Genomic DNA, 22174 nt, shown 5'->3' on the forward strand with positions numbered 1-22174 from the left:
GGTGGGTAAAGGTTAGACAGGAGTCATGTATTGTCTCGACTTCTTTCCAGCCCGCACACTACATTCTGCAAGCTGGGAGGTGATTTTTTAAAAATTGTGAGAAATATGCATGATACAGAATTTATTTTAACAATTTTAAGTGTACCATTTAGTGGCATTAAGTACCACATTCATAGTGTTGTGCAGTCATCACCACCATCTCCATAAGTTTTTCATCATCTCAAACAAACTCACTACCCGCTACCAGTAACTCCCCGTTCCTTCCTCTCCTCAGCACCTGGCAACCACCATTCTGCTTTCTGTCTGTATGAATTTGACTACTTTAGGGACCTTATATAAATGGAATCATACAATCTTTGGGCTTTTGTGTCTGGCTTATTTCACTTAGCATAGGATTTTAAGGTTCATCCATGTTATAGCATGAATCAGATTTTCACTCCCTTTTAAGATAACATTTAATCGTATGTATTAATATATACTACCTTTTGTTTATCCATTCTTCTGTTGATGGACATTTGGGTTGTTTCCCTCTTCAGCTATGTGAACAATGCTGCTATGAGCATTCTTTAAAGAGATGGGGTCCTGCTGTGTCACTCAGGCTGGAGTACAGTGGCGGGATCATAGCTCACTGCAACCCTGACCTTCTGGGCTCAGGTGATCCTCCTGCCTCCGCCTCCCAGAGTACCAGGGAGTACAGGCAGGTGCCACCACACCGACCTACTTTTTAAATTTTTTGTAGAGACAGCATTTCCCTGTATTGCCCAAGGTGGTCTTGAACTCCTGGCTCAAGTGATCCGCCCACCTCAGCCTCCCAAAGTGTTGGGATTACAGGCATGAGCCACTGCACCTGGCCTGTGTCCCTGCTTTTAATTCTTTCAGTGTATACCAAGAAGTGCGATTGCTGGATCCTATGGTAATTTTGTGTTTCACCTTTGAGGAATCACAAACGGTTTTTTCCTAGCAGCTGCACCGTTTTACATCTGCACCGGTGATGCACGAAGACTCCCATTTCTCTACATCTTCACCAAAACTTTCTTTATCTCTTTTGAAACAGCCACTCTAATGAGTTCGAAATGGAGGACTGATCTTTTTTACATTTTTTGGCAAGGGCTTCCAGACAGCATCGTGCGATGCTGTTGAAGATAGACACATCCCAGCCTCAGAGATTAAACCTGAGCAATTATGATCTTTATTTTCTTCTTTTGCAACATTTTCGACTGGTATTTTCCTAGGTCTAAAATAGGAAGAAAGCTGCATGTGAAGCATGTTCATGCCTGACTCTGTACTAGGTGCTGCAGCAGGGACAGGAAGAGCCTCTTGCTTTTTTTAGGTGCAGGAGAAAGACAGCGAGAACACAGTCATCCTGACAGGGTCTGGCAGCCTGAGTTCTCCTTTCAGCTTTGCTCAGCTCAGAGCCCTGGAGCACCAAGTAAGGAGGAACCTCTGTGCTCTGCCAAGTGTCTTCTTTAGTCAGACCTAGGTTTTCCCAGGGTATCCTGCATTGCCCTAGAATCTGACAGTTTTGTTGTTTTACATTTAGAAAGGGTGTTCTGCTGGTGTTCCCACCCAAAGATGGAATAGGATTTCCTTAAATTAAAGCTGTTGAGGGAAAGCCTAGCAGCCTCGCGTGCTACAGGTTTGCAGGAATCTGGGTTCAGGTCCCTGGCCTTCACCAAGCAGCAGCAGGCCTGCCCCTCTGAGACCTCACTTTTTCTTCTCTGGAATATGAAGGCTTTCATTAGTTCCTCTACTCCTTCAAACATGGATTAAAGGTGTGCTGAGACTGGGGTGACACAATTCAATATGACGCAGTTCCTGGGCTCAAGTAGTCTTTTAGGTGGGAATGGATTGGGAGGATAGAATGTATAACAGATGAATCAGGGCAGTGGCTCTCGAAGTGCCATCCTGGGCCAGCAGTACCAGCAGCACGTGGGATCCTGAGAAATCCACATTCTCACTGCAGACTTGCTGTACCAGAGACGGGTGGGGCCCAGCAACTTGGGTTTTTACGATTTTTCTGGTGATTCTGCTGCATGTTACAATTTGAGAACCACTGAATTCGATTCTGATCTGACAAACTGCAGTGCAAACGTAAGAGAGCAGGCCCTGCCCCTTTGCCTCTACACTCACATTTTTTACTTTAGATTGTGTATTAAACATAAAACACATGCAATCTCCCAATTCTAGTGTTCTGAAATTCGTCTGTATGTCTTGAAATTTAGTAACAGATTTCTGAAGACATTGCATCATAATGTCGTATAAATATGAGTGGTGGTAGAGGTAATAATCACTTCTCGTTATCCCTGGTGGTCGTGGTCTAGGAAGTCACCGGAAACCATGCTATAGTGAATACGGAACCACAGCTGTAGAGGAAATACAGGGTTCGCTTCCTGTGAGCCTCCAACATTTTTGTCAGCTGATCAGTACCTAATCTTGTCTAATGTGTGTTCCTGTTTAAAGGCACCTCGTTTAATATATAGTTGTGACTTGCTGACATTGAACTCACCAACAGCACCGTCTATACCTCGTGCCTGAAAGCTGATCAACACGCATATTTCCTTCCTAAGGCACACCACAGCCTCCTGGCACTTAGGAACACTCAACAGCTTTAGCACAACACTCCAAGACCACTTTACACAGCCAGACAAAAAGCACAACAATTTGGAAAACCTGTGACAGCACTGAATAGACCCACAAAAGTGCACACTTGTTTACAGTGTGAGAGCTGAAACAAGGCAGGGTCGCCTTGTGCGACCGCAGCGGGGAGCATGCAGTTGAAGGCACTCAGATGTGTCATTGTTCTGCACATGTGCGGAGGGGCACGGAGGCACCACGCGTGTGGAGTTGAGGCTTACAGATATATTTTAGCAAGTAGGTGAATTTGCAGAGAGTGAACCAGAGAATAATAAGGATCAATTGCATCTTAATATTTCAGTTACATAAAATCTAATGTACAACAGTGGTCTAGCAATTACTACGAAGTCTTTGTTTTCTGCTGTGCTGTTTAAAAGAATAAATCAAACATTAAAAAACACATTTTAGGAAAATTTGGCCTTATTGATGTTGCAGTTTGCCCAGTCAAACTCTTCATAGAATATATTTGGATAGTTATTTTTATTTTGAAAGACGGTTTAATTATCAGAATTTTTGTAAAACAGTTTTTACATTATTCTTTTTTTCACTTTTTACTAAGTATAGTAAACAAATGTGTAAAAGTAACAAAAAAAATTGGATATTAAAGAATGTCCTTGAACCCATTTGTTCAATATATTAGGTTGAAACAATGAAATTTCTGTTTCTCTGGTTCAAAATAGTATAATATGGACAATTTCATATGATTCTGCCTAATAATTACTGTCCGTGATAAATTTTAGCACTTATTTTAAAAAGTTGGGTTTCAGAACTTAGGTGTTTCATTTTGAATAATGTACCAACTCTATATTTTTCTGTATTTTTCTATAAGCTTGTGGACCTCATTGATTACCTAGGACTTTCTATGCTTTTCATACTCATCATATTAAAAGTCTAAGTATTTTCATCTCTGTTCGGATACAACATTTATAGCAATTTTTAAATGTCCTGATCGTCTTTGCCATGTATAGCAGCTTTAGCGTCTCTGTATGGTTTGTAGAGAGCTGTGGGGGTGTGCCCTGCAGGGCTGGAGGTGGGCTGCTTGACAAGCCAGGCTGCCCACAGCCTAAGAAGGTGGCTCTGCCTTTCCGTCCGCCTCTCTGTGCCCGAGTTTTCTCACTGGCAGAATGGCACTAACAGTAGTGCCCCCTTCGAAGAATGATTGTGAAGCTCAAATATACTGATCGATCTCTCTTTCTCTCTCTCTCTCTCTCTCTCAAGTGCTTAAAACAGGGCCTGGCATGTGGTACATATTCAAGAAATGTTAGTGGATACTATGGTAGAACATATTTGTTGTGTTTAAAACAGACCAATAATGAAAGGAAATTTAACAGAAATCAGCAAATTGGATTTGAGATGAATCTTTGAAAGCTAAACTTTTAAAGCCAGACTGGACTGATCTGGATAAAGCTGTGTACCCTTGGGAATTTACTGGATGTTGCTGACCCTCTTTTTTTTTTTTCCTGTATAAAAGAGTAGCCATCTTTCACGTGGCTGAAGGTTTTGTTCATGTGGTGGTTGTGAGATTTATGAGTAAGGTACATTGGTCTCTGGCCCTAAGTGCTTGTCAGAGCAAAAGCATACCCTATCCCTCGTGCACTTTCATATCATGACACTTTCTGTTGGCCGTGCGTACCAGCTACTGTTCACTGAAATGCTGACTTCTGATTGAAACAGGATTCCCCATCTATTCTGGAATGAAAATTCAGCAAATCCTAAGTCTTGCAAAAAAGACATAAAGTATTAAAATCTGGGCAAGGATTTTTTTTTTTATAGTGATGAAAGAGGGGAAGTGTTGACATCTGGTGGCTTTCTGATAATATTGCATGCCAACATTTCCATGTCGCATGCAGCCCTTCAATCCCAATCTAGAGCTGTATCTTGGTTTACACAGGCTATTCCTAGAACATTCTCATAAAAGAAAAATCATGTTATCGTTTAATATCATATTTATTTATTGTAATTTCCTGGACTCATTTAAAACAATGTACTTATAAATTTCACCACTTAGGTAATTTTTAAAAATTAAATAATCTATATTTTTCTATAATTTTATATAAGCTGTGGACTTCATAGTTTACCTAGCACTTTCCAAGATTTTTATGCTCTTCCCATTAAAATAATAAAACATGATATTGTTTTATTAGTCTTCTCTGAAGGAAGTTACCAACTTGTAAAATATATTTAAATGTATAGAGGAGGTTAATGCAAGCATTTTTAAAACAGACTTTTTATTTTAGAGCTAGATTTACAGAAAAGCAGCTCCCTATTATTCTGGCACACATGTCACAACTAATGAACCAGTATCAATCCGTTACCATTAACTAAACTCCACATTTATTCTGATTTCACCAGGGTACCGTTCAGGGTTTTTCACAGAAGCAGATCAGACAGGATGAGTTAGTGAGAGAGTGTGTGTGTGTGTGTGTGTGCGTATGTGAAGAGAGAGAGAGATTTTTTTTAAATTGATTCACGTGACTGTGCAAGCTTGGTAAGTCCAAAATCTGCAGAGGTGACACATTATTTTGGGGGTTACGATTATATTTTAGCAAACAGGTGAATTTGCAAATAGTGAACCAGAGAATTGCAGAGATTGGATGAGGTCCACCCACATGATGGAGGGTCATCTGCTTCACGCAGGGTCCACTAAACGAGTATTAACCGTCACCACCAGTTTTCCCCAGTGCCCTTCCTCTCCTCCAGGGTCCACTTGACATTACATGGAGTTGTCACGTCTCCTCAGTGTCCTCTGGTCCGAGACAGTATCTCAGACTTTCTTGTTTTGATGACCACGACAGTTTAGGGGAGTTCTGGTTATGTGTTTTGTAGAAGGCCTCTCCCCTGGGGTTCACCTTGTGTTTTTATCATGGTGAGACTGGGGTTTTGGGTTTGGGGAGGAAGGCCACAGAAGGGAAGTGCCGTTCTCATTGCTTCATCGCAAGGGCGCGTGTCAACATGACGCATCACGGATGGTGCCAGCCTTGACCACCTGGCTCCAGGAGTGCTTGTCAGGTTGCTCCCCTGTAAAATCACCCCCCGCTTCCATACTGTACTCTTGGAGTCAAGTCCCACTCCAGTTGGGAGAAGAAGGTATGATGCCCGCCTCCTGGAAGGGGAGACACACACCACTGGGGTAGAGTTCTTCTGCGGGAAATGCGCCTCTTCTCCCCATTTCTTTATTTCTTTATCTGTTTATTTCTATCAATATGGGCTCATAGAAATATATTTTGTACTTTAGTTACAATCCGATAGCACATGATGTATTTTGGTACTCAGGTTGTTCCAGCTTTAGCCATTTCGTCGGGGAGGCTTGGGCCGCACAGGAGCCCATGGAGGGGGTGGGAGGCTCAGGCATGGCGGGCTGCAGGTCCCGAGCCCTGCCCCGCGGGGAGGCAGCTAAGGCCTGGCGAGAAATCGAGCGCAGCGCCGGTGGGCTGGCACTGCTGGGGGACCCTGTACACCCTCCGCAGCCGCAGGCCCGGGTGCTAAGTCCCTCATTGTCCGGGGCCGGCAGGGCCAGCCGGCTGCTCTGAGTGAGGGGCCTGCCAAGCCCACGCCCACCCGGAACTCCAGCCGGCCCGCAAGCGCCGCGCGCAGCCCCGGTTCCCGCTCGCGCCTCTCCCTCCACACCTCCCTGCAAGCTGAGGGAGCCGGCTCCAGCCTTGGCCAGCCAGAAAGGGGCTCCCACAGTGCAGCGGCGGGCTGAAGGGCTCCTCGAGTGCCACCAAAGTGGCAGCCCAGGCAGAGGAGGTGCCCAGAGCGAGCGAGGGCTGTGAGGACTGCCAGCACGCTGTCACCTCTCACCGGGATGGGCGGGCTCGGCCAGGATTAGCAGGCGGGCGAGGGCGCAGCGCAGGGAGGAGGAGGGGAGGCGGCGCCGGCGCCGGCGCGGGCGGGGCGGAGGATCTGGAGAGGGAAGGGGCGCGCGAGCCTCGGGGACCCCGGGCGCGCCCGGGCCGCCTGAGCTGGGCCAGCCGCGCGGCGGGCGCGGGCTTGGGCGGGCGGGGAGCCCCGGCCCCGGGGTTGCGGGGGCGCGTGACCGGCTGTCTGCGTGGGACCCGCGCGCGGTGCCTCTGCCTGACCGTGCCCGAGCCTAGCGCGGAGCCTGGCGCGGGGGCCGCGAGCACAGGCCCGGGGCTGATCGTGATCGGGTGAGTCTCATCCGGCGGCGGGGCTCGCCCTCTGGCCGCTCTGCGGGCGATGTGCACGGTGTTCTCCGCTCGCGGGCCGGCTGCGTCTGGCCCGGGCTTCCCTGCAGGCACTCGGGAAGCGTCAGGCCTGCGCCGGGCATGGCTCACGCGGAGAAGCGTTCGCCGCCAAAGGGACTCCTCCGTCACCGCGGTTGCTCCTGGGACTTGCTGGTCTTGGGTCAGGGCGGTGTGAGTGTTCCGTGTTGAGGAGCGGCTTCCCAGGGCCACTCTGGAGTGCCCCTGTGTGCCACCCCGTGTGCCACCCCATCCAGAAAACCAGCCTGCATTTTAACCCCTTCAGAGTACAGTGCTTATGTCAGAGAGTCCTGTCAACCAGGAATAGAAAATTTTGAAAGCTGCTGTCACTGACATCAGAATTTCTACAAAGCAGTGTGGCAGAGGTTTGTGGGCTGTCAAGGAGCAACCTAAAAAAGTGACTCTAAATGATTATTTCCCTGACAGCTGGAATGGAGCCATGGAGATTGGAACTCACCCTTAACCTCCATGCGCCAACAAATGAGTGCAATCCAGTTTAGTGACTGCACCTCAGTCCACCCTAGGAAGACCTGTCCCCAGATCAACAGCCTTGCTCTATTTAAACAGTATGGCCAGGAACTAGTGTAGAACTTGCATGTCTATGTATAGAAGCTTCATAGACATGCCACCATATTCAAGTTTTAAAATCCCTGGGGGATGCATCCTGTCAGGTGTGTACACTTTCTTAGACTGTAGGATATAGAACTAGTCCATAGTTTATAGGGGATTAAAGAGGTTCAACATTATGCACGAAGGACCAGAAACCAATCCTTGGTTAGAGAACAGAGAAACCAAAGAACCAAAACAAGATGTGAAAGAAAAAAAAAGAAAGAAAAAGACAAGAAAGGGATTTCGTAGGCTCTGCTGTTAATTCATGATATTAGTAACTTGTGGTACTGGAGAGACAGGCAGGTCTGTGGCCTGGGTCTTCGAAGAAACTCCGGCCCTATCTTCTTTGTGCTCTTGGGCAATCATTGAGTTATGGACTTAAATTCCTGTTCACCTAGTTTTTTTTGTGAATTGTGTGGTCAAGTTTGTATGTCATTACACTGAACTCTGAAGCTCAAGAAATTGCTCAAAAGGAGATACGGAGGGGAAGGGCAGAGAAGAAAAAAGAAGGAGAAATGGCGTGGAGTAGGGGAGTTTTAAGGCACCTAATTTGTAATAATTGGTGTGACTGTTACCCAGCTTCCCATTTCCCCCTGCCCTGCATCCCAAGACCTCCTGGCCTCAGCTCTGCGTCCAAGACAGTAGGACGCCCGGTCCTGGAAAGGATGTGGTGTGATGTGAAGAGACATGAGTTCCTCCGTTTTGTAAATAATTTTCTCCTTAATTTGAAAAGACCTTCCACCCTTTCCCCTGAAAAAGAGTGAACTTCCTAGAGGAGGAAATTATTCATTGAAACAAACTCGCATGCGTCCCATTCTGAATTTGGCTTCCGAGTTGCACAAAAGCCGGAGGAGGAGCTAGAAGCAGGATAGGTGGTCTTGGCAGACGCTCCATTTGGAGGTGAAAACCATTTGGGGGAATATCAGCTGCCCAAAGAAGAGCTGTGACTTTTTAACGAGTAAAACGTTATCCAATAATGTCTTGAATCTGGGGAATATTTTCATGTCAGGTCACAATGTAATCCTATCTTTCAGGCATAAACATTCGAGTAATTCTATAGTGAAAATAAGTTCCGCATTTGAGTTGCTAATTTCATCTTTGCCGTTTGATTCTTTCAACAGAGGGCATCTTTTGTGTGACGAGTGTTATTTCAGGTGCTTAGATTAAAAGATGAATAAGGTGTCAAGGTCACAACAAAAAGTTAAAATGTGAAAAGATCTATATAATACAAAATGCCGTGGGAGGTCCAAAGAAACAAGAACACAGCATCTTCATAGAGTAGCAGGTGATGATGATAATAGCAGTGAGAGGACAGGTGCAGTGGCTCACGCCTGTAGTCCCAGCAGTTTTGGAGGCCAAGGCAGGAGGATCACTTGAGCCCAAGAGTTCAAGACCAGCCTGGGCAATTTAGCAACACCCCATCTCTATAAAACATTAAAAAGTTAGCCAAGCAGGGTGGTAGACACCTGTAGTCCCAGCTACTAGGGAGGCTGAAGGTGGGAGGATAACTTGAGGCCTGGAGGTCGAGATTACAGTGAGCTGTGATCCTGCCACTGCACTCTAGCCTATGGAGCAGAGCAAGACCCTGTGTCAAATAATAACATAATAATAATAGCAGCGAGCAGGTAAACCCGATTTATCTGGCACTGATTAGACACTTCATATACTTTATCTACAGATGTGGACACTGAATTCAGGAGAGGAAAAGTAACTTGCTTAAAGCCTCAGTGGCAGAGCAAATTTGAACCCCCTATTATTATTCTGTAGATATGTATCATAAAAGATCAATGTTTCAGCTAATTCATCATGCTGAGTTTTAAAATTATTTCTCAATCATATATTAACTCATATATCAGTATGTTTTTCTTAGTGTTCAAAACAAATCTATTTGATGTAATTTTTAGTTGTTATTTTGTGTCATTAGTATTTGTATGTTTACCTAAAAAGTTATTGAGTCACATGTAAACAAGAAATAGTTAGTGGCTTGAAAGCAACTGAAGAGGGTTAAAGGTAAAGCAGTTTGTCAGCATAAAGCATGTCCTTTATTCTTTTCTCTGGGGCCCTTTCTTTAACACCTGTATCCTCAGAGTTACCTGGTTGTCCGTAAGATATATAAGCAACAAAGAGAAGAAAAAAATCATGTAATTCCATTATTCTCTTTTGCACGAGACATATCTATGGAAGGTAGATGTTCTTGCTAATCTGTACATGGTAATTACTTTGTTTTAAAAATTCCCTTTGTTGGCTGGGTGCGGTGGCTCACGCCTCTAATCCCAGCACTTTGGGAGGCCGAAGCAGGTAGATCACTTGAGATTAGGAGTTCCAGACCAGCCTGGCTAACACGGTGAAACCCTGTCTCTACTAAAAATACAAAAATTAGCTGGGTGTGGTGGCAGGCACCTGTAATCCCAGCTACTCAGGAGGCTGAGGCAGGAGAATTGCTTGAACCCAGGAGGCAGAGGTTGCAGTCAGCCGTGATCAATTAGGTAGCCTTATAATTGAAAGCAAAAGCAAACTTTTTAAAAATGCAGGTTAGAGTGGTGTTCTTATTAGAAATATTGAAAGTTGAAGTTTTTCCTAATTCATGACCATATCTTATGTTAATATATGTTTTATTTGTAAGGGAAAATAAGATTTCTATTGAAGAACAGAAGTAGTTGATTATTAAACATCAGGAAGATATTTTGACTAGAGGAAGCAAATGTTTTAAGCAGTTCATTGAAAGGACATTTCAATGATTAACAGGAACTGTGCTACACCAGTTAGGCTTCATAGTTTATTTAACATCTAGATATTTCTTCTGTTTTTGTTCTTCATTAAATTTTAATATCTTCTAACTCTTGAAAACTCAGTATACCCACAAACAGCAATGCTAAATTAAAGCGAGTTAGATGTCTGTGTGTCTTCTGAGTCTAAAGAATTTGATGCTTCTTAATTAATATGGGATTAATGATTTTTTTACTGGAGGGATGGTTGGGTTTTGTAAGTCCCTTGTCCCTGGTCAAGGGACAACTGGGACCTGAAATCCCTGAAATACTGTGAACTGTTTGGGGCAGCTTTTCCTTCTCTGGTTAGGTCACAAAAAGTTGATGTTGTCTTCAGTTCACATAAAGGTGCATGTAGGTTAATGGCAACCTTGATTTTAAGAAAAATAAAAATGATAAGGTCCTAAGTCTCAGTTTCTTGAGGATATGGGGTGTGTGTGTGTGTGTGTGCGTGTGTGTGTGCATGCTCATGCACAGGTGGGTTTGGAGGGATGTGGCAGAACAAGAGGGGCAACTTTATACAAAAGAGAAATTTTAAAAGTCTTAATGAATAAAACTATATTATTACATTAGGGAGACTTTTCATGTTTTATTTCATTTCCAGAAGAGGACTGTCAGAAGGACGTAGAAGGCACAGTTTTACTGTGAGAAGCAAAGATCCTTTACCTGCGCATTTTACAAGAAATGTGCAGAAAGCCATTGATAAATATACCTGGTAAGAATTCACCTCGTTCATTGCTTCAGATTACAAAATCACAAAATGCCCGTAACAAATGTGGGAAAGGAAGTTAGTGACTGGCCATGAATTTCTAAAAGTAAGATGCAGTTTTATTTTTAACCTAGTGTAAACATCACACTGTAAAAATATTTCAAAATTAGTATACTGTGAAATTAATGAATATATTTAATGAAAGAAAGAGGAAGCAGGCTCAGAAAAGTGAAGCCACTTAGCCGTCCAAGCCCTTACAGCAAATGTGATTTCTTTGCCTATGTTCATTCCTGCAGCAAATCCTTGCCATCCTTTTCCTCCAGCGGAAGCCACACACCCACAGGAGCCCACACCTCTTGGTCTGGGTCGGCCACACAAAGCTCTACCACCGGCTCGTCCACGGAGAGGAGCTCCATTTATTCCTGGAGAGATGACGTATGTCTCGGAATATTTTGGATAATCTTGTAATTACAGTTTATAGTGAAGAATTGCTTCCTTATATTCAAAATTATTTTTACCAATTATAAAAGCGTGACCTATTACATACATACATGTACATACATGTAAAAGCATGTACATGTTACATGTGAAAATAATAGATCACGAACTGTGGAGAAAAATAAAACTCCCTGGTGACCTCCTGGCCCCGCCTTAGCTGCCTGCAGTTTTCTTGTTTCCACCCTGCAGCCGGCTCTCCCGATGTGCGCTCCCTGTGACTTCTCGGATGGTGTCCATGGCCGGAAATTCAGGACTTGAATAAGAAAAAAATGTTGGGAACAGTAAAAGCTGTGACAGCCACAGTGATTAGAGAACTCCCCGCCAGTATTCCCAGTCGGATATTTCACCTTCACCTCCTACCCCTGGGGGAGCTGTTGCCTCTGAACTGCTTTTGTCTGTGTGAGCCTGGGATTGTGGCTGGGGGAGCTCTGCTTCCACTGCTCCAGCTTGCTCGGAGCTCGCTGGCTCCACAGTCTCCTCCCTCCTCCTCCCTCCAAGGGTCTCCGAGGATCCCAGGACACAGCCCTCCTTTGTAAGGCCCACCTGGCTACAGCACCTTGGGTGTTCTGTTTTACCTCGTTTATGCTGTTTTTTTCTTTTTCTTTTCTTTTGCTTGCTTTCTTGCTGTCTTTCTGTCTTTCTCTTGCTCTCTCTGTCTTTCTCCCTCTCTCTTTTTTTTTGGGGGGACGCAGTCCCGCTCTGTCCCCAGGCTGGAGTGCAGTGGCGCAATCTCGGCTCACTGCAAGCTCCACCTCCCGGGTTCACGCCACTCTCCTGACTCAGCCTCCCGAGTAGCTGGGACTACAGGCGTGAGCCACCACGCCCAGCTAATTTTTTTGTATTTTTTAGTAGAGACGAGGTTTCACCATGGTCTTGATCTCCTGACCTCGTGATCCGCCCGCCTCGGCCTCCCAAAGTGCTGGGATTACAGGCGTGAGCCACCGTGCCCAGCCTTTTCTCTCTCTTTTTTAAGACAGAGTCTTGCTTTGTCACTCAAGCTGAAGTGAAGTGGTGCAATCTCGGCTCACTGCAACCTCTGCCTACCAGGTTCAAGCAATTCTCCTGTCTCAGCCTCCCGAGTAGCTGGGATTACAGGTGTGTGCCACCATGCCCAGCTAATTTTTGTATTTTTAGTAGAGATGGTGTTGCTCTGCTAAACTGTTGGCCAGGCTGGTTTCGAACTCCTGACCTCGTAATCCGCCCGCCTCGGCCTCCCAAGGTTTTGAGATTACAGGCATGAGCCACTGCGCCCGGCCTCTTTGCTTTCTTTAAAAGCAGTTCCCCACTCCCACTGCACATGGGAATCCGCTTCTGTCTGCAGCTGTACAGCTGTGATTCTCAGGGGAGTGGGTAGCGGAGGGGCACCGAGGGGGTCTGGAAGGGACTCAGTTCAGCACTGCTAGGAGGACCTTTCATGCACGCAGCTCCCTTACTTAGGGGCAGCTGCCTCCTTCCTCATGCTTATGCCCACTCACTGCTACCCCTCAAGCTTGCCTTCCTTGGTAGAAGGCTGAGCACCACTGCTTTACTCTCCAAATTCTAGGATTCTTTTGGTATAACACTTAATGGAATTACCAGGGAAATTCTTATAACTTCCATTAACAGAATTAAAAATACTCTAGACCCTATAATTGCTTTTCATTTCAATTTTTAAAAATATATTTACTTTTTGATGGGAAATATTTGCAAAAACAACAGAATGCAAAAGATAGAGAAATGAAAGTGAGCTCTCTCCCATGCCCCAGCCACCCAGTCTCCTCCTGGGAGATAAGTGTTATTATTAGTTTTCCTTTTATTTGTATTTTGAAAGAAATAATTCAACTCCCCTGTAATCTGGGAATCTTTTATTATCAATTTGAGAGAGGAGCTAATGCAGAAAATGACAAATAGCATTCTATGAAAATCAGCCTGGACTGACCATCTGGAGACAGGTATGTCTGACTGAATACACTTTGCCCTGTGAACTGTGCAAATTCCGGTGCTTCTAGAAAACCATGTGGCGGGGATCTTGCCTTGGCTCCCAGAGTTCTGGGAGAGTTACCTCCCAAATGAGACCCTCTAGGAAGGCTGAGAGGTTTTCTTATCTCGGATTCACTGCAGCCAAGTGCAAGAATCTCCTAAGGCCAGAGGAAAAATTAATACTCAGGCCTCATCCTAATGACCATACTTCTTAGGATAACTAAGGATTTTTTTTTTCCAGTTCATTGATTTAAGGAGATTAATGGCCTTTTCTACAAAAGTAATTTTCTTTTCCGTGGTATCACCAGAAGAAAAAAAATCTTGAATTTTGCAGGTATGCTTAGGTATGTCAGGCACAGCTCTGTGAGGGACATGTGGCTGCACGTGTGTGCAGACATACAGATGTGGGCGTGTCTGTGTGTCTACGCTGATGTCTGTGGCAGTATGAACACCTCCACCTATACCTCTATGTATGCAGATTCTCGAGTCTCATAACTTCCGTGGTAGAAGTTTTCTCTGTTTAACAGCAAAAGAATCTGAGGCTCAGAATGAGATGGCATTTCTCAGAAAGGTAACAGCTGGAGCACAGGTGTGTCTGACTGCAAAGCCACCTTCTTTTTACCAAGGGATGCACCTTCCTACATAGTGCGTTACAGTAAATGTATAAGTAGCATTGATCCAGAAGCCCGCACTTCTATAACTTTCAGTGTCGTAACTAAGTCTGCATTTCTGTTTAGGAATTTGATGAAGCCAGTGCACAGTCAGTGCAGCGGTTACTCTGGGAGGTGGAGGAAATGTTATTTGAAGGGAAAGTGAACCCTCAGACCCAGAGTCTGCTGGCCGAATGCGGGGAGTGGACAAGAAGATCCCTCCATCTGAGGTGGGACCTTGTTGGTGGAAGTTCTCTGGGGTGGGTTTTCGAAGCGCCCACCCCTGACCTGCCTCGATACAATCAGTACTTTGGTCTGAAAGCACCTGCCCAGTCAGAATATGGAGGCAGAGCACAGTCCTTCCCTGAGAGATCACTTTCCTCTTATGGTGCCTGAGGAAATACTGAGACATTCCAGTACTCAAGCACCTTTTAATTTGTGAGAAGCAAATTCAGCCTATCCTGAGAAGGGCATTACACATATACGAATGCAAAAACGGTGGAGGCTACCTCTTAGCTTCACATTCACTGTGTGTGAGCAGCACATGTCTGTCTTCATCACAGAACACAGCGAGGGTGGGCAGAGATGATTTGCTGAACAGGCTGGATAGATGGGTCTTCCCATCTCACCCATTCCTTATGTAGGGAGGAGCATGTGTTACTTTTCATATCAAAGATGGAGAATATGGATTGGGTATGAAGGCAAGCTTTTCTTTTCTTTTCTTTTTCGAGATGGAGTCTTGCTCTGTTGCCCAGGCTGGAGTGCAATGGTGTGATCTCAGCTCACTGCAAGCTCTGCCTCCTAGGTTTACGCCATCCTCCTGCCTCAGCCTCCCCAGTGGCTGGGACTACAGGCGCCCACCACCACGCCTGGCTAATTTTTTGTATTTTTAGTAGAGATGGGGTTTCACCGTGTTAGCCAGGATGGTCTTGATCTCCTGACCTCGTGATCCGCCCACCTCAGCCTCCCAAAGTGCTGGGATTACAGGCATGAGCCACCGCGCCCGGCCGAAGGCAAGCTTTTCTTTGAGTCACTCAGCCAACATACTGGGGGACAGTTTATCAAAGTTACCTGAGTTCCTCTGGATTCTATCTGGGGAGCATCAGTCAGAACACTCATGTAAATGTGGCTGGATTTCCTGGTTACATTCACTAGGTAACTTTTACAGAAATCTTGACCAACTAGGGTTTTTTTTTTTTTTTTCTTTTCAACCCTTACTAAGCCACCTGCCCTAAAGAGTACGATATGTCCACTAGATCCTAGTTGTGGATCCTCGCTTTTCTGGGGTGATCACTCACCAACAATTCGGGACCTCAGACTTATTCTTGTCACTGCTATCTTACATCACGGATAGAAATGGAGGGAAGGTGGGAAAAGAAAAGATTGCCAGGTACATAAGCCAAGTGTGCATATTTATATATTTGTGTACTTGTTATGTTTGTGTTTAACTGTGTGTTAGTTAATATGTATGGAGAGCTTCTATGTGCCCAGTGTTGCCTTAGACACCTGAGTCTGTCATATATCATCTCCAAGCTACTCATCAGCCCTGCAAGGTAACCATTATTATCCTATTTTGCAAATGAAAGACAAACAAATGAAATTAGCCTGAGAACCTTGCCTGAGACTGAGTCAGTGGAAGAACAGTCTGGCCTAAACTCTCAAAGTCACACTTCTGTGATGCGTGATGCTTCCCACGTACCCATACACATCTTATCATACACATGCCTTCAAAATCATTGTCTCCTGCTTTTAAAATCCCCATTTTCCCTTTGGCTGATCAAAAATGTCAGTAGCTTCTCTTTGACCTTGCAGAGTATTAGGAAGACAGCTGATCCTGCCCACTGACAAAGGTGTCCAGCATTTCCAGGGCAGCACTCCCGCCTCCGCAGTCCACAGACCCCCGCTCAGTGCCTGCGGACACAGCAGCAGCATCAGAGAGTATGTTCAGAGAAGTGACTCTCAAAAAGTATCGTTAGCTGTATTTTAGTTATACTTTTTCATGTTTATCTCGTCTATAAGCCTTGGCACCACCCAGTTTGGAAATTTAGATTCCGATGAAGGGCAGGTACAGAGAACAATTTTTATAAGAAGCTTTTGATTCTGAACTGATGATAGGTGTATGTGTGTGTATAGAGAGAGATGTGTAATATATATATGGAACACACATGCACATACATGGTAGTTACCTTCCACGTTTGTTCCAAAGGCGCTGTGAGAGGTGGACTGGGTGCAGGATGGAACCTGCCTCACTGTGATGGATTATAAGCCTCCAGGCAGTGGCAGCAGGAGAAATGGAACTCTGTTCTGTCATTTCTGTTCACTAGCAGATTTTGATGACTCTATGCCATTCACACATATTTGGTGTGCCATGACATAATGCAATCCTTTCACTGCAACCAAAGAGGGTACAAACTCATAGAATAGTTTAGGCTTTTAAGAAGCCCTTAAAATGTTTAATGATGCCTGTATTAAAATGTTTCTAAGGACATGAGTTTTGTCCAATATAATATTCAACCATTTTGAGGGGTGATTCTGTACCTTACAGATAATTGAAAGATCTGCCATGATCATTTAAGCATTGCGTTCTTGGTGTTCTATAAACTCCCATGTAGAATCTGTTTTTTTCCCATAGGTTGTGCATTTCTGGCTATCAAATAGTCCCAGCAGCACTCTCAGCCTCTACCCTGCCAGGCCCTGATGACACAGGGGTTGCTGACCTAACGGCATGTTCATCCCTGGAAGAAGAGGTTTACCATGTGGATGGAAAGATTGAAGAGTATTTTGCTTTTGACAGAAAAGAGGAGTAAATAGAATCTTATTTGACATTGACCTCATAAAATAATATTAATTTATTTGACATTTATTGTTATCGTTTGCTCATAAAGTGTTTTGTGTATTTTTTACTCACCCAAAAGATTTCTGTTCTTTTGAGAGTGATGTACTCCCCAGAGCTTTTGGATTCCTAGCAGGCGGTGCACGTGCGGGAGCAGCAAAGAGGGTGTTCAGCGCCCTTGTAAAAGCAGACAAGGCTCCTCGCAGCCCTGGTGCTGGAGACTCCAGGTTCCCCAGCACTGCTGCCCAGAAGGGCCTAAGGGGAGTTCCCGCCTCTGCGCTAAATTCGTATTTTGTTCTTTTTTTTTTTTTTTTTTTGAGACGGAGTCTTGCTCTGTCGCCCAGGCTGGAGTGCAGTGGCGAGATCTCGGCTCACTGCAAGCTCCGCCTCCCGGGTTCACGACATTCTCCTGCCTCAGCCTCCCGAGTAGCTGGGACTACAGGCGCCCGCCACCACGCCCGGCTAATTTTTTGTATTTTTTTTTTTAGTAGAGACGGGGTTTCACCGTGTTACCCAGGATGGTCTCGATCTCCTGACCTCGTGATCCTTCCGCCTCGGCCTCCCAAAGTGCTGGGATTACAGGTGTGACCCACCATGCCCGGCCTCGTATTTTGTTCTTAATCAAAAACTACAACTATTACATGATAAAAATTTGCCCCATGATTGAAAATTGGCACGTTAAAAAGTAACACTGATGAAACAAGTCTTAACACATTTAAGAAGACTGAAATCAAGCATCTTTTCTGATCTCAGTGGTACGAAACTGAAAGTCAATAACAGGAAGAAAACTAGAAAACTCACAAATATGTGTAAACTAAACAACCCGCTCCCCAACAACCAGGCAGTAGGTCAAAGAAGAAACCAAAAGGGAAATCAAAAAACATAATGAGACAAATTAAAATGGAAATACAACATATTAAAACCAAGCTTATGGGGTACAGTAGAAGCAGCTCTAAGAGGGAAGCCTATGGCAATAAACGCCTACATTGAGAAAAAAGAAATATCTGAAATAAACAACCTGACTTTATACTTGAAGGAATGAGAAAAAGAACAAACTAGGCTCTGACTTAGTAGAAGGAAGGAAATAACAAAGGTTGGAGCCGAAATAAATGAAGGGACTAGAAAAAAAAGAAAGATCAATGAAACCAAGAGTTGGTTTCTTGTTTTTGTCCCCTCCCCACAGTTTTATTCATGTGTAAGGGCCAAAAATTATATATGTTAAAAAAGAACGATGCTGTTTAACAAAGAATGTTTATTAATATATGTATACATGTACATACATGAATGTGTGTAGATAGAATTATTTTAGCTCTAAGCGTTGATATTTTAGTAATTGGAGTGGGTTTTTATTCTTAGTGATGATGAATGTCTTGAACAAAAACCAGCTCAGCCTGGCAGGAAATGGCGCAAACTCGGACTTCCTCCTGTTTCCCCTCATGACTGTGTCAAAGACGCCGTGACAGCAGAAGTGTTTGATCACGTCTGGACAAATATGGTAGAACTTCTGGAAGAGCTGATTAGAAAACACAGGGAAACTACACTCACAGGTACTTACGTGCAGAATTTGGCTTAATGAAAAGAAAAAGTCCCTGTTCCTCGGCCCTGGGCTGCTGCTCCCCAGCTTGGCCAGACCTAGAACATGACCAGTGAGAAGACAAGTGGGCGTTCTGACTTCACTCACGAGTGCTCTTTAGTCCCTTCAAAAAGGACGCTATTGTTTTTTTGTGATATAAAAAATAATGCAGGGCTGGCTGGGTGCGGTGGCTCACACCTGTAATCCCAGCACTTTGGGAGGCCGAGGCAGGTAGATCACCCGAGGTCAGGAGTTCAAGACCAGCCTGGCCAACATGATGAAAGCCTGTCTCTACTAAAAATACAAAAATTAGCCGGGCGTGGTGGCACATGCCTGTAATCCCAGCTACTCGGGAGGCTGAGGCAGGAGAATTGCTTGAACCCAGGAGGTGGAGATTGCGCCGTTGCACTCCAGCCTAGGCAACAAGAGTAAAACTCCATCTCAAAAAAAAAAAAAAAAAAAAAAATGCAGGGCAGGCATGGTGACTCAGAACTTTGGGAGACCAAGGCAGGAGAATTACTTGAACCCAGAGGTTCAAGGCCAGCTCAGCTTGGGCAACATAGTAAGACCCTGTCTCTTCAAAAAATACAAATAAAAAGTTAGCCAGGCGTGGTGGCACATGCCTGTAGGCTCAGCTACTCAGGAGGCTGAGATGGGAGGACCCCTTGAGCTCAGGTATTCAATATTAAAAGTGAGCTATGATCGCGCCACTGTACTCCATCCTGGGCAACAAAGCGAGACCATCTCCCCCCAAAAAATAACAATGCATATGCAGTCTGGAAAACACACAAATACACAAGAACAAGGCTAGAAGTCATTTTTTTTTGTTATAGTAAAAATAATTTACCTAAGTACTCTCTAATAATGAGATATTTGTTTTTAAATGTTCATGACATTATCTGTAATGTGAAATGTAAACATAGCTAATTGAATAATCCTTTAGTCATCTTCCTTCAACATACAAAATATTCTCTAAACTTAACATTGAACAAAAACAAATCATAAAAATGTCAGTGATGGACATTAATGACCAGTTTTATTAATCAATTTGTACAATAAGGCAATAATCATGTTAACCTAAATCCTGTTCCTTTTCCAGTATTTAAGGAATTAGTTGGGCTTTATCATGTGCAGAGAATCTGTACTGCCCACTGTGTAATCTGCTTCTCCACGCACTGCAACCACAGTTACAGCAGCCAGTTGCTCCCCACGGGTCTCTGTCCTCCGTAGTAACGTGCGTAGTGGCCGTAGCATGGACTCGTGGTAGCTCAAGCACAAATATTCTCTTTCAAGAGTGAATTTTAAGTATGTGTATTAGATAATCTGATGTTTCTTGTAATATTGATTCTTCTGTTGACACAGAAGGGAAGAAACAGAGAGAAACATTGAAAGTAGCTGGAAACAGATTTCCGCACGTCCTCATTGCACACGCTCGCGCTGATGGAGCCAGTGGCCCCCCGTCCGGAATCTCCGAGGCTCACAGCATCTCCCTGGCTTCTCGTCTGAACCCACCCCAGGTTGGTGCTTTCACACCCTTCTCCCTCTTGCCTTCATTCTGTGTGTCTGTCACCTCCGTTTGTCGGGAGTGCCATTCTATTAAACTGTAGCACTGAGATGTCTGGGGCTGCTTTCCACGCTGCCCGCAGAGGGGTCCATGCAGGCTTTCCATGGTAACTTAAAGGGAAACCTTCACAGTGTCACAATGCCTGGAGCCCTTGACGTCCCGCCCATGAAGGACGAGGATGTGCTCAAGTTCTTTGCAGTAGGAGCCCCCGCAGGCAGCACCAGCCTTGGCCTCCAGATGGAGCAGTATATCCACAAAAGCACCAGTGATGGCATCTCTGTCATAAATCTGAAGGGACCTGGGAAGAGCTGCTGCTGGCAGCTCGTGTGATTGCTGCTGTTGAACCCTGCTGAGGTCCCTGTCGTGCTCCAGGAACACTGGCCGGCGGGCTGTGCTGAAGTTCACTGCTGCCATTGGAGCCACTCCAGCTGCTGGCCGCTTCTCTCCTGGAACCTTCACTCGCCAGATCCAGGCAGCCTTCCGGGAGCCATGTCTGCTGGTGGTTACTGATCCCAGGCGACCACTGGCCTCTCAGAGAGGCGTCTTGGCTAACCCACCTCCCATTGCACTGTGGAACACAGATTCTCCTCTGTGCTACGTGGAAGTCAGCATCCCGTGCAACAACGGAGCTCGCTCAGTGGGCCTGAAGGGGTGGCTGCTGGCTCAGGGAGTTCTGGGTATGCGTGGCACCATCCCCCAGGAACACCCGTGGGAGTCCATGCCTGACCTCTGCTTCTGCAGAGACCCTGAACAGATTGAGGGGGAAGAGCAGCCTGCTGCTGATGCAGCTGTGGCCAAGGTGGAGTTTCAGGGGAATGGACTGCCTCAGTGCCTGCTGAGCATTGCCGCCCAGCCTGAGGCTGCAGACCCAGCCCCTGTGTGCACGGCCGTCCAGCCCGAGGCTGCAGACCCAGCCCCTGTGAATACTACTGCTCAGCCCAAGGGTGCAGACCCAGCCCCTGCACACACTGCCACCCAGGCTGAGGGTGCAGACCCAGCCCCTGCACGCACTGCTGCCCAGCCTGAGGCTGCAGACTGCTCTGAAGGTGCAGGTACTCCCTGTGCCTATTCAGCAAGTCCCTACTGCAGACTGGAGCACTCAGCCTGCCAGGCAAGCCTGTTCTGCAGCTCCCAAAGCTCAGGCCCCTGAATGAGGAGGATTAACCACTGAGCGGTCTCAAGCTGTTCTTCCACAGGCCACCAGCAAGATGGAAATGAGGCCGATGGAAAATAAACATCAGTGTCTATTTAAAACAATGATATTCGGGTCTGTTTGCAACATGATTATTTCATGAAGTTTAACAGAATTACCACATGACACTGCTTCAAGATGTGAAGCTGTTTTCTACGTTTTGGGAGATTAAAAAAATGCTTTCCCCTAATATTTCCAGCTAGTTTGAAAATTATAAATGTTCTCCTTTCTTTCCACCAAAGTGATAAAAGAACCAGTGAGTATACATTGGACTTACTCAGCATTTATTGCTTGTAGTTGAGGCGTTTTGAGGAGATACAGAGGTGAATGCTAGTGATACAAAAGCCATGACACAGGGTCAGGTGCAATACATTCTGTGAGGGTCGTGCAAAAAACAAAAACAAAAAAAACCTTGTAGAATAATCAGAGAGAGAGAGGGGGATTGGCCTTTTACGTTGGAGGTAAAATTTGAGCAGAAACATGAAGGAATGAGCAAGGCTCTTGTGGCAGAGGACTCTGGGTGGGCCATTTCAGGCCAAGCACAGGCGCGGATGCATAAAACATGGGGCCTGTTTGGGGGCCGTGACTGGGCTGAGCTTAGGGGATAAGAAACTGGGAACCACAGTGTAGTGGCAAGAACAGGGGATTAGGAATCGCGAGGCCTGAGAGGAGTATTCTTCTGGACACGCTGTTTAACTTTTCTGAACTTCAGTGTCCTTAGCTTATAATGAGATTATTATCTTGTCCAGGGGATTATTGTGAGGATAAAATCATAGAAATACCTGGGAGCTCCTCCCACAGGGTCCAGCACATACTGAGCGCTTAAGACGTTTTTCTTGAATGGCATTTTTATTGAAAGATCTGGTAGCAGGTGAGGCTGGAAAGGACACCCTTGTTCACGCGAGGCCTGTAGTGGTGCCAAGGAGGTTGTTTCCACCGCCCACCTTGTGTCGGGGAGCAGAGAA

At 45.3% G+C, this 22174-nt stretch overlaps 1 protein-coding gene across 1 annotated transcript in view; it reads left to right on the plus strand.

The window, feature by feature from the left end:
• The window catches only part of FAM149A (family with sequence similarity 149 member A), a 60882-nt gene that overhangs the window by 21598 nt on the left and 17110 nt on the right, over positions 1-22174 (plus strand). Inside the window, 7 exon segments of the mRNA XM_058436993.1 lie at positions 10836-10946; positions 11237-11375; positions 14135-14277; positions 15860-15985; positions 16680-16850; positions 18237-18427; positions 19816-19970. Coding sequence (XP_058292976.1) covers positions 14192-14277; positions 15860-15985; positions 16680-16850; positions 18237-18427; positions 19816-19970 — 729 coding nt within the window. The 5' untranslated portion in view covers positions 10836-10946; positions 11237-11375; positions 14135-14191.

The sequence above is a fragment of the Hylobates moloch genome, unplaced genomic scaffold (genome assembly GCF_009828535.3).
Source record: "Hylobates moloch isolate HMO894 unplaced genomic scaffold, HMol_V3 SCAFFOLD_3, whole genome shotgun sequence".
In the NCBI taxonomy this organism is placed as follows: Eukaryota; Metazoa; Chordata; class Mammalia; order Primates; family Hylobatidae; genus Hylobates; species Hylobates moloch.